The sequence below is a fragment of the Tachysurus fulvidraco genome, chromosome 1 (genome assembly GCF_022655615.1).
Source record: "Tachysurus fulvidraco isolate hzauxx_2018 chromosome 1, HZAU_PFXX_2.0, whole genome shotgun sequence".
NCBI lineage: Eukaryota > Metazoa > Chordata > Actinopteri > Siluriformes > Bagridae > Tachysurus > Tachysurus fulvidraco.
This window is the reverse complement of record NC_062518.1, coordinates 20,215,797-20,228,373: the sequence shown is the minus strand read 5'-3', so window position 1 is coordinate 20,228,373 and position 12,577 is coordinate 20,215,797. Positions and strand designations below refer to the sequence as shown.

The 12,577-nt window shown below is 34.5% G+C and overlaps 2 protein-coding genes across 2 annotated transcripts; one reads left to right on the top strand and one right to left on the bottom strand.

Moving 5' to 3' along the window:
• Positions 1-6,239: 6,239 nt before the first annotated feature.
• On the top strand, positions 6,240-9,203 carry odf3l2a (outer dense fiber of sperm tails 3-like 2a). Its single transcript, XM_027148524.2, has 3 exons — positions 6,240-6,727; positions 7,977-8,090; positions 8,261-9,203. Exons 1-3 carry the CDS (start codon positions 6,559-6,561, stop codon positions 8,746-8,748), a joined length of 771 nt encoding a protein of 256 aa, XP_027004325.2. The 5' UTR covers positions 6,240-6,558; the 3' UTR covers positions 8,749-9,203.
• ebi3 (Epstein-Barr virus induced 3) lies at positions 7,912-11,930 on the bottom strand. Its single transcript, XM_027148523.2, has 7 exons — positions 11,769-11,930; positions 11,247-11,438; positions 10,639-10,756; positions 10,372-10,538; positions 9,818-9,975; positions 9,194-9,375; positions 7,912-8,068 (listed from the first exon to the last, which is right to left on the bottom strand). The coding sequence occupies exons 1-6, from the start codon at positions 11,863-11,865 to the stop codon at positions 9,226-9,228; spliced, it is 882 nt and encodes a 293-aa protein (XP_027004324.1). The 5' UTR covers positions 11,866-11,930; the 3' UTR covers positions 7,912-8,068; positions 9,194-9,225.
• Between the last annotated feature and the right edge of the window lie 647 nt (positions 11,931-12,577).

Here is a 12,577-nt window from a genome sequence, read left to right as displayed (position 1 = left end):
ATTATATTTAGATATACACAGTTAAAAGATTTGATCAAAACATTCAGGTTTCTACTTTAAGGATAAATTAAGATTACAATATTTCATCACACAAAACTTTGCAGAACACATAATTGTTACATCAAAAAAAAATCAGGCATATTAAATGATTTTAATTAAAATGCAAAAGTAAACATAGAAATAATGATCCATTGCTGTTTCAAATAACACAATATTTTGCATAAACAATTATTATATGTATATTACAGGATTCCAGTCCATGGTATGTTTTATTGATTACTTTGATTGAAAAATGCTGAAATAATTACATTATCTTAATGTAGGCATTATTGAAATGATCTTCAAATTGTTTCTTTTTACTGTTTTAAATCTGCACTACATTATAGTCAGATCATTCGTCCAGTACATCATTGTTTATATATCAATCACGTAATTTCACATCAAATACATTTTTTTAATTGTAAAAATGGAAAATGTAATTTTCAAATACTTGTTATAGCCATTAGTGTGACTCAAAACAGATTTAGTGTATCGTGTTCCTAGTAATAACATTGTAAATTATTACAGAATTGCTAAGATCAGTGTTGCCTATCGGATTTTAGATATTTTGTGTATTTAATTGCACGTTCCACTTCAACCACAGTGCAAGTATTGGCTAGTAGTTAGAAGTAGCGACACTTCTTAGCAGAAACTTTTAGAAGTGCTTAAGAAGAAGCATTTAGTAGTTAGAAATGATGTCAAAATATCTACACAGAATGTATGAAAGAGATTTAATAAAATGTTAAATAAAATTTATATTCATGTGAAGAATTGAAACTTAGAAGTGAATCCAAGATTAGCATTGAGATGTTAGGCAATGTCCTGCAAAATAGAGTTGAGAACAAATGAGAGATTGATGAAGGAAGAAATGAGGGTGCGGCGTACAAGGCGACTAATGGAAAAGCAATAAACGAGAAACGTTTATTGTCGATCACCTAAACAGATAAATCAGAGACAGACAGTGTTTTGCTCCTTCGGCTTCGATGGTCAAAAGAGCTGAGGCTTTCTTTAAAGGTTGTAAAGGTATCTGAAATCAGCAAACTCATTCCTCTACCAGAAAGAGTCTGGTTTTAAACACATGCTAGTGCAACATAGGCTTTGATTTGAGGTTGAATTGCAAGGGGAAGCTGTTCCACCAAAATAAAATAGCTGTTCGACCTCAAAACTAAAATCTAAAGCTCCCTTTTTCCATCCACTTTAGATTCAATTTGTTCAGAGATTCAGTAAGAGCTTTATCCTGGTCGGAGTTCTGTTGGATAAGGAGCCTGTTCCAGGAAAAATGAGTGGGAATACAACCTTGTGATTAAGCACACATATAATTTAGATACCTATAGTTACATTGCTTACAGTGTCAATTATTGTTCATATTTACAAAAATAATGGCACCTTTGATGCTATCCCCAGATACAACTAATCAAGAAATTTGAAAAAATATCACTAAATACACCACAATTTTTTTTAAATGTAAAAAAAGATATAAAAATAAAAAAAGGAAAGAATGAAGTCTGAAATTTGTATGTCTATATAAACTTATAAATTTAGAGTTTGTTATATAATTCGTTAAAATATTGAAATATCAGATAACGTTTTATTTGTTCAAGCTATAACTTTATCTGTAGCTTGAAGTAAGGAAGCATTATACTTCTAAGATTATTATTATATAACAAATATAAAGTTTATGAGCCTATTTCTAGACATATTTTTTTAAGTTTTATGCTATTGTAGATAATATTGCTTCTTTCTAGTAGTAAATGATTCAAATAAGCAAAAATGGTCTGGCGATGTACAGTTTAATTAACATAGTACAAATAGAGTTGATGTTGCTAATATATGTTTCCTTGTTAAAATATTTTAGTGTAGTGTAGCTATCTAACATAACAAATTAATGTAGAAAACTAAACTAGCTAGCTAATTTAATAAAGTACATTACAAAATTATACAAGCTAGCTCATTTAAGAAATTCATTTTAAAAACTTTAAATAGCTAGCTAATTTAAAAACCCGCTCGCTGGTTTAACAAAGTAATCATAAATTTAGTGTTCATTAAAATAACAAAATGAACTAAATTGAATCTAATACTCTCAAGTGTAGCCATACAATGAAATTTAAACCTACAACACTATCTCTTAAGGCAACTGATAATCAAAACATAATCATGAATATTTTGAAAGTTCACTTTTTCAGCACAGCTTATGATTGTTATATTTTTAAGTATCTCTACAAACGATTTGTTGAATACTCGTGATCGATTCTGTGATTGTGGCACCCATTTTAAATTTTATAGTTTATGTTAAAAATCTTTTTTCAAACACTGAATTCAAGAAAACATGCAATTAATCATTTCCAGAAGGGTTTATAGCTATAGTTTTTGTAGTTTCTCATCTAGAATTTGTGTAAACATAGTGTATATTTTTTCAGTATAGTTCCATTCCAGCCCTGAAAGCAACCAGGTTTTGGATCAAATCTGTTTGAGTTTATGCAGATTAAGGTCATTCCTGATGGTGACTGCAAATGTATCATGGCCAAACCGTAAAGTCGTGGTCTGTATCATGCCTGAGATGTGGTTTCATCAGGGATCCTCCATCACCACAAGTTCCGTCACTCATCTGCTATCTTTGAGAGTTTTTTAAGCTTGTATGTCTTCTCTGTTTCCATTTTGTGTAAAGGAACCAACCATTTCAATGGAACGAGTCTTACTTTAGAGTGGCTTTTTAATGTTTAATGCTCTGCTGGGGTCCGTCCTGTTGTTCCAACCACCATGGAACTCAGTGCCCTGTTTCTGAAATGACATAAGCCACAGTATAGCCCATGTAGTATTGGGTAACCCTTTGTATAAAGCCCGTACTCGTAAATCATTAGGGGGCCAAGCACAGAAACTTCATCACTCAATTAAAATAAGTGCAATCAATATATGTAAAACTTGATAACGTATGTGTCGTGTCATAAAACACTAATAACTAATGATAAACTAGAAATTATTATAAAGAAGTGAAATTCTATTTGTGAGGATGTGAAAGATGGATTTTTTTTAAAAGAATTCAGTTTAAATCTTATTGATAACACAAAACAAAATGATTTTCAAGCTTAATTTATTCTAAACAGTTCTTTTCCATTCATTTTGCTTTATTAAATTGTTATAAATAATTGTTTATGTTTGAGTTACATAAAGTAAAAAATTAAATAAATAAAACAAAAATTTTATATAATATAATATAATATATATATAAATATAATAATATATATATAAAAAATATATATATAATATAATATAATATAATATATATATAATAAATAACAAATAATAAATAACAGTCTCATTTATTCAATTTGCTTTACAACTTGTTAAATAATGAGATTAAATGTGTTTATTGAATTGAATGTTTTGTATTAAAAAAACAAATTTATTTTTAGACATAATAATGACCAATTGTAATTTCTAGTATACAATTAAAAAAATAGAAATTTAGGAAATTAATCTGATTTTAGAAAATCAGTATATTCACCTAATGCAATTTATCATTTTAAATTCTGTTTTTTCTAAAGCCGTTTTCTTCTCCTTATTGAAACCGCTGTTGCTAAATTAAATCCATGTTTTTAATCCAATCATGTAACCCCGAGCCATGAACAAAGTACTTCATTGACGACACTTGATCCGAGAGATACTCGTGAGCTGCAATCCGAATCCACAGTGACGAAGTGTGTATCCACATGGTAAAACAACTGAGGGGTGGGTGTTGTGTGAGGGGCTTTGGACAACAAGAACATACAGGAATGTAAAAAAAAAGTTTAGTTTTATTAGTCAGCTAATAAAGTAATCACTAATAATATTTTAATAATAATCAGTATTTTAAATGAATTTTTTTTCAATATCATAAGATACTTTGGATTTATAAATATACAAAAAAATTAAAAGTGACGAAGAGACTTTTGTAAATTGAGATTTACAAAAAAAAAAATAATAATAATAATTAAGCCAATTTTCTTTTCCTGAATGCTCGCTCATTTTCTCCTGGATGTGCATATTGCTCAGGCATGGATAAGGTTTCTCACCCTTGTAATGATCATCTATAATTCAGGCCACAGTTTGCCCTCCTCAGTGTGTGTGTGTGTGTGTGTGTGTGTGTGTGTGTGTGTGTGTGTGTGTGTGTGTGTGTGTGTGTGTGTGTGTGTGTGTGTGTGTGTGTGTGTGTGTGTTTGTGTGTGTGTGTGTGTGAGACCGAATTCTGAAACTGTGCTGGACTTGGACGCGAGGACGATCTGTGTGAGCCCGAGACAGAGTGTTCCATGGCAGAAGAAGTGATGAGACGACGTCCTCTCATTGCTGCTCGGGAGAGGGGTGAGTTCTTGGAATCTTCTTGAAAAATTTCCATCTCCTTTTTTTATGCAGCTTTCCAGACAATAAATTGCTCCGTTCATTGTAGTCAGCGTAGTGAATATAAACTTAATATATAGTCCATCTCTTGTTGCATAAATCACATTTTTTTTTATCATGTATGTACTAGGTACTTTGTATAAATGAATTTTTTGGCGAAGGCAAAACTAATCATGCGGACCATAAAGTTTGAGCGCCATGTGTTGCGATTCAGTGGTGAAACCTTAGCTGGGTCGGAGTAACAATAATCAAAGGCTCAGAGTCGTGGACTCGTGGCATGCATCAGGGTTTAATACTGAGCCCATGTTGGGTCTAAATGACAGAATAATCAGAACGAGGGGGTCACATTACGAGCACCCTGATGTCCGGACCTCCGCCATTTCTGAAGAAACCACCCAAGTTTGGTGGTCTGGACACTTCAGGCTGTGGCGAACCTCAATATCCGCATTCAAATAAAGGCCATCTATCTTCACTGCTGTTAAGGTATTGCAGAACACTTGGGATTTTATCTTCTTCCAACTTAGGATAGATGATGTGACTTTTCCAAAAAGAGAATCCTTGCAAATAAAACAAAAAAACAACAACAAAAAACAACAACAAAGTAGTAGTAGTAATAGTACTTTTCCATACAATTTGTTTATATGTGGAATAATTACCATACATGTTTTTGCATTACTAAAGAAACAATAAAATATTGAATTGAAAATGAATCAAAAACTTCTGACTAATCAGAACTTGAGAACTCGAAAATGCTGGGGTTATATGAAATCTTTGTAATGATAATTTACAAGTGCAAATTATTGTAAAAAAAAACAGTAACAAACACCAACAAACCAAATCAAACAAAACATCAATATATAAACTGCGCTGCAGTAGCTAAAGGTCGTAAACATTTTTGCTTATAATACGAAAAAAAACCGAACAAAAACAAACGATTGTGTGTGGATTTTTTTTTTTAACTATGGCTTTCTTCAGAACATCCTCAGTTTGAGAAACTCTAAAGTCTAAAATGCAGTAAACTCATAAGAAACCAAACCAGTGTTGAAAGGAGTCCGCTGAGACACCTGCGTGTCCCTTAGGCTGACTTTAGAGCGGTATGAAATTTCACAGCCTTCTAGGACTGAGGATTTAAATGAAGCTTTTTACAGATGTGCTTCAGGACTCCAGCAATGTGTTCTGCACATGTGGCTGAATTTTTTTTTCTGGCTAAAAATACATTTACTCTCATGTGTCCTTGAATTGGAAGTATAATGTTCCAGTAGTAAGAAAAAACAGAAAACAAAACTAGTTTTTTTGTGTTTCAGTGAGTGTATACAGCGTGCTGTTGAATTTATAGTGTGTTTCCTTTTATTTAATTTTCAAATCAAATTAAAGTTATACACTTGTGCTGTTACCTGTAGATGCTAGGATAAGGTAGCTAACAGTTTAGGCAGCTAGCCATTTAGCATCTTTTAAATTTACCTCAGATCATGCCTCTCAAACTTCTTTCTTTGCTTGATATTTAAAAAGTATTGTATCCTCTTTTCTTTTATCTTTTAGCTTCCTCAGAACACACAAACGTCATGCTGAAACACATTCACGATGTTTATCTTGAACTGGTTTTTCTGTCAATAGCGATTCTGTTGCTAATTTATTGTTGTATTTTAACCAGTAACTCCTATGAGAACTTTGCGTGAGGCCGTGTGCAGTATGTTAACACCACAAAAAGGGACACTGCTAATTCTAGCACAGTTCTAATCTCAAACATAGCAGATTTACTGCTAGCCCTAAAAACAAAGCTTTTCATTTTCTTCAAAAATTTTCAAAATGAAAGTTTGAACAGAGAGCAGAGATCAGGTTAAGGTCTAGAAAAGAGTAAAGTGCAAACAAACAATAACAACAATGAATAACAACTAAAGGGAAATATTTCTTGAATCTTAGACTGTACGAGAATTATTTTCCTTAACAAACATAAATAAATGAGAAAATAAGAGCTATTGTTTTTAGCCTTGTATTAGCCTTGTAGCTTTGGTGAAGCACTAATGATTCAAAATGTGCTTGTTTTTTTAACTGAACTTTATTACTATGAAGTAGAAATAATCTTTGATTGGTAGGTTTCTATTCTAAGGATGATGTATTTGAGTTCTCCTGACCATTATAGAACCACAAATGAATAAATGCCAATTCGTCTTGTTATACTGTAATTATCATTATTATTTTTATTCAGGACCCGGACCGGGGCACTACGCTCTCCCCCCTACCATCGGCTACATAAACCATGACTACACAAAGCCAAGCAGTCCGGCGTACTCGTTCCACCGCCGCATGAGCAGCAAAAGTAAGTGGAATCAGTCGTCACATCATCGCCATCACACTACTATTTATATGAGGCTGAGCTAAGAGCTTCCTGCTCATCATAACCGCCAGGCATGCTTGGACTTCCCCTGCGTAAACTATGGAGATGGATTACTACACCGTTGCGGCATCTGATATCTAAACTGTCGTTACAACCTTGCTTATAATAGAGGGGGGAGCTGCAAATTTAACTGTGCACAGAATACTGATATGTTTATGTTGTAGGGTGTAATCCAATAATCACACAATGATGGCGATTGTAATATCTGCTTGCCATGTGGTGCCAAGACAGGAATGAAAATTTTTACAAGTGTGAAACTGTGTAACTTGGTAATTCTGGATTTGTAGACTGTTGTAAAATACTATCTCAATATTCTTGTTGAATTTCCTGGAATAATAAAATCTAATAAAGCTAGCTCGGACTTGTGTCTCTCCAACATTATGCTAACTGCCAGTATAACTAAAAAAAAAAAAGGGCAGCTTTATTTAATTTTTTTAAAAGAAAGAATATTTACTTATTTAATAAATGAAAGAATACAAATGAATATTGATTTGAATATTTTCAGCTGTCATCTACATTAATATATTATAATATTTAAAGATTAAAAATATATATATATATTTTCATTTGGGTTTATTTACTCTAGAATTACTAAAAATTCTAGAAAAACTAGTAGTTTTCCATATTACATTTATAATTATATTTATGGGTACAATTTTTTAATTTATGTTTACATTTTATGTATTATTTCATTTTATATTCTTATTTAGATTTTTATTTATATAAAAAGTTAAAATTTATAGTAAAAAAGGAGGCCAAATTTTTTTATTTAAACATTAACATCAGTATATCAATAAATCACTTTACAAAGCGTTTTTTTAAGTTTTCATTTTGATTTTTAAGTTAGTACTTTTTTATTTCTTTTTTAAAAATTCTCACATTCTTTTTCAATTAAATAGTCCAATTCCAAACAACAAACAAATTAATAAACAACAAACAGCCTGCCAGAATCGACCCAATCACAAGAAGAAAGCATGTCTACAGACAGCAACCTGCTCACACTAGCATATAGTCATTCTAGCTGGGTTTGGGGGTTTGGCTTTGGAAAGAAAACAAAGCAAAAGAAGGTGCTGGTTACTTTTAAAAATAATTAGCTTCATTCAACATTCAAATGAAAATTGTTTATTTTTTCTTTCTTTAATGGCACAATTTCTCAATGCATTATGGGTAGTGCTGTTTGAAGACTCCAGTCCTGGGCCTCGGTACCACGTGGATGACAAGATCACTCGCTTTGGAAGAGATGGCACTCCGTCATACTCGATGCTGGGTAGAAAGAAGATCAGAGGTGAGAGTGATACTCTGTTTTGACTCTTTATTCGTTTGCTTTCTGACAGAAAGTCAAGGCAATGATGTTTTTTGAAAACTAGTCCTAAAGAATCCATGTCTGTTTTTGGTGTCTCGAGCACCAAGTCCAGTTTTGCAGAAAACTTTAAGAACAAACCTGTCTCTCCCTAGCGGATACGTTCCAAACTCCTGGTCCAGGAGCTTACAGTCCAGAGAAGGCGCCTCCACTAAATTGGCATCGGCGCCCGCCAACCTACACCATGGGCTTCCGGACACGCTACAGGAGCACAGATGCTGTACCTGCCCCCAACCGCTACACCCTACCCAATCTGTTAGGTACACGTATTCCTAACAAGCCCTCTAGCGCCAGCTACTCTATGTCCCGCCGCACAAAACTTGGGGCGCCCTCCGAAGACCTGGCAGCAACTCCTGGGCCAGCTCACTACAACAGAACAGACCCAAGCATTTACATGAGCAGACAACCGTCTTTCTCCATACAGAGCCGTCACAACATCCCCAGCAGCACCACGTGCAAGCCTGGACCAGGCACTCACTACCCAGAGAAAGTGTCAGCCCACCTGCCCAGGCCGCCGTCTTTCACCATGGGGGTGCGGCATTCAGAGTTTGTCACACCTTTAGTCATTGATTTAATTGACTAAAGAAAAAACTACTTATTGTCTATCTATAACCACATGTGATGACGAAACTCCTTGTTATTTGTATTTTCACATGTAAATTGTTTACATCTTTTAATCTTTATCTTATACATGAAACCAATCGATTGTTTTTGTCAACTTCAGAACTATTGGCACCCTGTTACTATATAATATCTGAAACAGCGCTGAGCTTCTTGCATAAATGTGTCATTTTTTTCCACGAATAATGGTATTTAAGGATACCAATAATTTTGCTGAATGAATTTTTAGAGACAATTTTAATTTTATTTACTTACTTATTTGAGTGAAATTTAATTGCATGTCATGTATGGCTTGATAGACTGATTTCTTTTATTATTATTGTTAAATTTGAAACATCTTGGTACAGTAGAGCTTTCAGGTTTGTTTGTTCCATTTAAAGTCATGGCGTAAAAACATCCTAAATTACTTTGCATTGTTGATGTGTTGTCTCTTAGTAGGTCAGCTTCTGGGAAAGGTTATGTTCACAGAATCGCTCCACTCGCTGCTCTGACCGTGACCCAAGAGGTCCATAACGGATACACGGATATGATATGTCCGTCCGGGCATCACTCCGCTTCGAACCATGCTTTCTGACTCAAAAGGACCCATCTATAATGGAAAACATCAGTGTTTTTATAATGTTTATGAAAGTACACCCTATGAACACAATCTAAGCAAAAGAACAAAACCCTGCTTTTTTAAAAATATTTAAAGCAAAAAGTGAAAAAAAATAAAAATAAAAAAATCTACACATCACCTGAAAATGCTAAGAGTGCTAATAAATAATTACAGTCTGATTAACTGCCATTTGTTTTCCTTGTTGGTTAAAGTCTTTGGTTATTTTGTCATTCACAATTTCACCTATTTACCTCTTTTATTTGCTAGCATTGTTAGCATTTTGGCTTAAGTGTACCGGTAAAACATGCCAGAGAGAAATATCATTACCCTTATAAATGCTAACAGCACTACAAGATATTAAAGCACTAATATGAATCTACAAGGCTTTATACTTTTTTGTGAATGTTAAGGTGTGTAGCAGCATGTGACTTACGACGCTAACTGTGTTAGAGTTTCCCCACTGGAACTGCACATTGTATTTCAGGGGAAAGGTCACAGGGTCTGGCCATGTTGGTGGAGGAGACCACTGCACATGGAGCTTCTTGCCTGGTAAAGCCACCACCTTTACGTTCACAGGGGGGTCAGGCTTCACTGCCGAGTGATAAAAGGTGGCAAAATATTACAGCAGTAAGCAGTAAACACTTAAATGAACACTTGTACACCAGTTGTTCACCAACTGTCAAGATCTTAGATACTGTACTGTACATGTTCTTGGTTGACAGGAGTGGAACCTGATGTGGTGTTCTGCTGTTTTAGCTCATACGCCTCAAGGTTCAAAATATGGTGCATTCTGAAATGATTTTCTGTATACAAAGTGTGTAAAGAGTAGCTGTAAAAGTAAATATATCAAAGCCTTTCTGCCAGATAGACATGACCTCTCATATCAACAAGGCATGAATGAGCATGTTCCTAATAAAGTGGCTGATGTGTGTATTGTAAATTTGCAATAGAAAATCCACCTATAGATTAGGACCAGATTAACATTACCAATGTCCTCGAAAAAGACAGGAAGCATTTGGCTTGCGCTCCCAAGAGCGTTGACAGCTGTGATGTTAACCAGGTATGGAACGTTCGACAAGAGGTCCAGTTCCTCGAGAACACATTGCCTGTCCTGTTCGCTAGATCTCTTGCATGAGTAGATCTCTTCAAGTTGCCTGACCAAAAATCACTGAACAGTCAGTGGGAACTTGGTGGATGGACCAACACTTGTTTTTAGTATGTACGCAGCTGTGTAGGCTTTAGTGGATTCACTACCTGTAGGTTGAGATGTAATAAGTTGGAAGTAGTGGGTCTTGCGGCAGAGTCCATGAGCAAAGGGCTTTTAGGGGATAACTTGGAGACCAGCAGTAGACATCTGGGACGGTTGGAGGATCTGCAAAGGTCATAGAGGCCATAGTAAGTCATTAACCTGTAGTAACATTGACCATTAATATTAAAGATTTAACATGCAATACACTCTCAGGTTTTTAATGTGAGATGATTGATGAGATGGTAAAAAAACAACAAAAACACTCATGATATGATTCCAGTCTTTGTTTTGCACTAAATAAGTGAGCTATAGACTAGTTTATTCATGGTTTTACCTTCTACAGAAAAAGATTCAAATCTGATTGGTCAGAAGATGTTGATTAATTACAGATTTTCAGGCTATAATACATTCGAGTTTATATTATATTATGTTATATTACTTTATCGTTTCTATAGTTATGGCTAGTTCAAAAAGCTTCATCTGGCATGCGCTCAGCATGCCGTCTAATCTAAGCTTAATAATAAACCGAGTCAAAGCGTTGTTGTGGTGATGTTCTGTAAGGGGTTCAATCAGCATGTATGGAAAGAGTGTCAGCACAAGTTTATCTGCTCACAGCCCAGCTGTAGTCGTATTGTTTCAACGGTTGCTCCATTTGAGTTGTGGCACGTGTAGAAGCCCTGATCGTCAAGGCTAGTGTTGTGTAAGCGAAGAATGGGGCTTGAGACCACGAGCGATCCATTAAGTCTCCATTCTGCTCCGTCCACACAGGGCACCTCGACAGATGATCCGAGAACCTCGTAATGGTCTGGTGGCAAAGAGAAATTCTTCTTATACCACAGCAATTTCCCAAAGATTAGAGCGAATACACAATTATAATGCATACTTATAATTAATATAATGATTAAAATTCTTTCATTTGATGTAAAACAAACAAACAAATGAAGACGTGTAATTTTAAGATCTTCAAATCCAGAACGTCCAGCAAAATCTAAATATATTGGTTGGTATTATAATAATAATAATAATAATAATAATAATAATAATAATAATAATACATACATACATACATACATACATACATACATACATACATACATACATACATACATAACTGATGATCTGCTTTTCTGCCTACCCGATGGTTTAGATGTGTCTTGACCCCAGATTTGAGGAAAGGAATGGAGAAGTAAAGCAAAAATTGCTAGATAATATGAAGAATATTTGTGGCGCATTTTAACACAGCAGATCAGTGATTTCGAAATTCTGGTCAGTTCATACGGATCATCTCTCTCTCTCTCTCTCTCTCTCTCTCTCTCTCTCTCTCTCTCTCTCTCTCTCTCTCTCTCTCTCGTTAATGATTAGTTAGTAAACACACTCTGCAATCCACCAAAGAGTGAAAACAACAGATTTTAGCAGAAATCAAGGCTTGACATGGGATATTTCAATGGGTTCTTTAGAGAGTTCAACCTTCTTAGCACATGTTACTGGTTGAATTTGCAAATTACTGTTGAACAACTTGGGATGCCTCAGCATGTCCAAACCTCGACCAAACGTTCAAGCAGCTAGATCACACAGGAAGAACATAAAAACAACCACACTGGGATTTTGGAGCAGAGTTAATTCTTTAAAGGTGCGGGTGTGTGATGTCGGGTCAACATTGTGGTGTCCCTGCCACCAACAAATCTGCTATGGAGTTTCGATTGTCACTGGCTATCTGAGTTCTCAAGTTTGAGCTGCTTATAAATAATGTCATTGCTAATAAATAATGGTGTAGACCTCCCTCATGTATTGATCCTTTTTTATGGAAAGAGATACAGAGTGTTTCATGTTGTTTAAGCTCATATTTATCATTTATGTATTATAAAGCAGATACATTGTGTGCTGAACTGATTAAACTTAAGGAATAAAACTTGCTATTTGAAAAGAAAATAATAGACACAGATG